Raw genomic sequence first — 1,439 nt, forward strand, 5'->3', positions numbered from 1 at the left:
GAGTGGGCTCCCAGTAAGGGGGGGGGTCCCAGGAAGTGGGGGAGCGCCAATAAATGGGGTCCCAGTAAGAGGGGTGGTCCCAGGAAATGGGGGAGCGCCAATAAATGGGGTCCCAGTAAGAGGGGTGGTCCCAGGAAATGGGGGAGCCCCAATAAATGGGGTCCCAGTAAGAGGGGTGGTCCCAGGAAATGGGGGGGTCCCAATAAATGGGGTCCCAGTAAGAGGGGTGGTCCCAGAAAATGGGGGGGTCCCAAGAAATGCGATCCCAATATATGTGGGGGATCCCAGTGAATGAGGGAGGGGTCCCAATAAATGGGGTCTCAGTCTATGGGAAGGGTCCAGTGCATGGGGGGGAGTCCCAGTAAAGGGGGTCCCAGGGTCCCCAACTCACCTTTGGCAGCCCATCCATGTCCCCGGAGCCTGCCAGGATGACAGCAGGGTGTTAGTGACCCCCCAATGCGTGGGTCCCCCCCAAACTTTGTGTGTCCCTAATCCACGTGTCCCCCAGTCCATCCACGTCCCCTCAATCCGTGTGTCCCCAAATCCGTGTCTGTCCCCTCAATCCATTCCCCCCTCCCATCCATGTGCCCCCCCTGCTGCACGAGCCCCTCCAGCCGCAGATGGAGCTCATATCCCACAGGATTTGGGATTTTGGGGGTGCTGGGGGGGGGAGGACACACAGGACTCCCCTGTCCCCAGGGGGGTGTCACCCACCTAAGGATCCGTTCATGTGGTGCGGCTCCATCGCGCTCATCCCGCCCATGGGCCCCTCGGGTCCAGGCCCCATCGGGAACTGGAAGGGAAAGGGGGGGTGAGGAATGTTGGGGGGACTCCCCCCCTCATCCCAGTCCCTGTCCCCAGTCCCTGTCCCCCATCCCGTCACTCACGTTGGGCCGGTTCCCCGCGGGTCCGATGGGGTTCATCATGGTGTACATGTTCTCACTGGAGTTGGTGGAGTCTGGGGGGGGACAGCACACGGGGGGGGGGAGCGGGGACCCCCCCAAATCCCACTCACACCCCCGCAAATCCCACTCACACCCCCAAATCCCACTCGCAGCCCCCCAAATCCCACTCGCACCCCATCCCATCCCCTCACTCACCTCCGGGGCTGGGCAGGATGGGGGTGCCGGGGGGGCCACCGCCCCCAGGAGGGCCCTGGAAGGGAAAAGGAAAGAGGGGGGGTGGTTTGTGGGGGGGTCACGGGGTCACTGCAGCCCCACCCCCAACAGTGCACCCCAGTACTCACCACGTAATTGCCGGGGGATGAGGAGGAGTAGGCGATCTGGGGGGGACAAAGTGGGGTCAGCACAGGGGTGGACACGGGGGCAACATCCCCACAGGACCCCCCCCAAGGTATTACCCCCCCCCCAACCCCAAAACTTACGGAGTTGGCGTTGGGGTTGGGCCAGGGCCCGCGGCCACCAGGACCCCTGGAAGGC

At 64.0% G+C, this 1,439-nt stretch overlaps 1 protein-coding gene across 1 annotated transcript in view; it reads right to left on the reverse strand.

Annotated features, from left to right (window-relative positions):
• Positions 1 to 310: 310 nt before the first annotated feature.
• The window catches only part of LOC108448684 (single-stranded DNA-binding protein 3-like), a 6,593-nt gene continuing 5,464 nt past the window's right edge, over positions 311 to 1,439 (reverse strand). The window contains exons 3-8 of the mRNA XM_017742453.1: positions 1,385 to 1,436; positions 1,247 to 1,282; positions 1,101 to 1,155; positions 888 to 958; positions 715 to 793; positions 311 to 420 (exon numbers count right to left, since the gene is read on the reverse strand). Coding sequence (XP_017597942.1) covers positions 326 to 420; positions 715 to 793; positions 888 to 958; positions 1,101 to 1,155; positions 1,247 to 1,282; positions 1,385 to 1,436 — 388 coding nt within the window. The 3' untranslated portion in view covers positions 311 to 325. The remainder of the gene's footprint in view (positions 421 to 714; positions 794 to 887; positions 959 to 1,100; positions 1,156 to 1,246; positions 1,283 to 1,384; positions 1,437 to 1,439) is intronic.

This window comes from Corvus brachyrhynchos, unplaced genomic scaffold (genome assembly GCF_000691975.1).
Source record: "Corvus brachyrhynchos isolate BGI_N302 unplaced genomic scaffold, ASM69197v1 scaffold158, whole genome shotgun sequence".
Lineage (NCBI taxonomy): Eukaryota > Metazoa > Chordata > Aves > Passeriformes > Corvidae > Corvus > Corvus brachyrhynchos.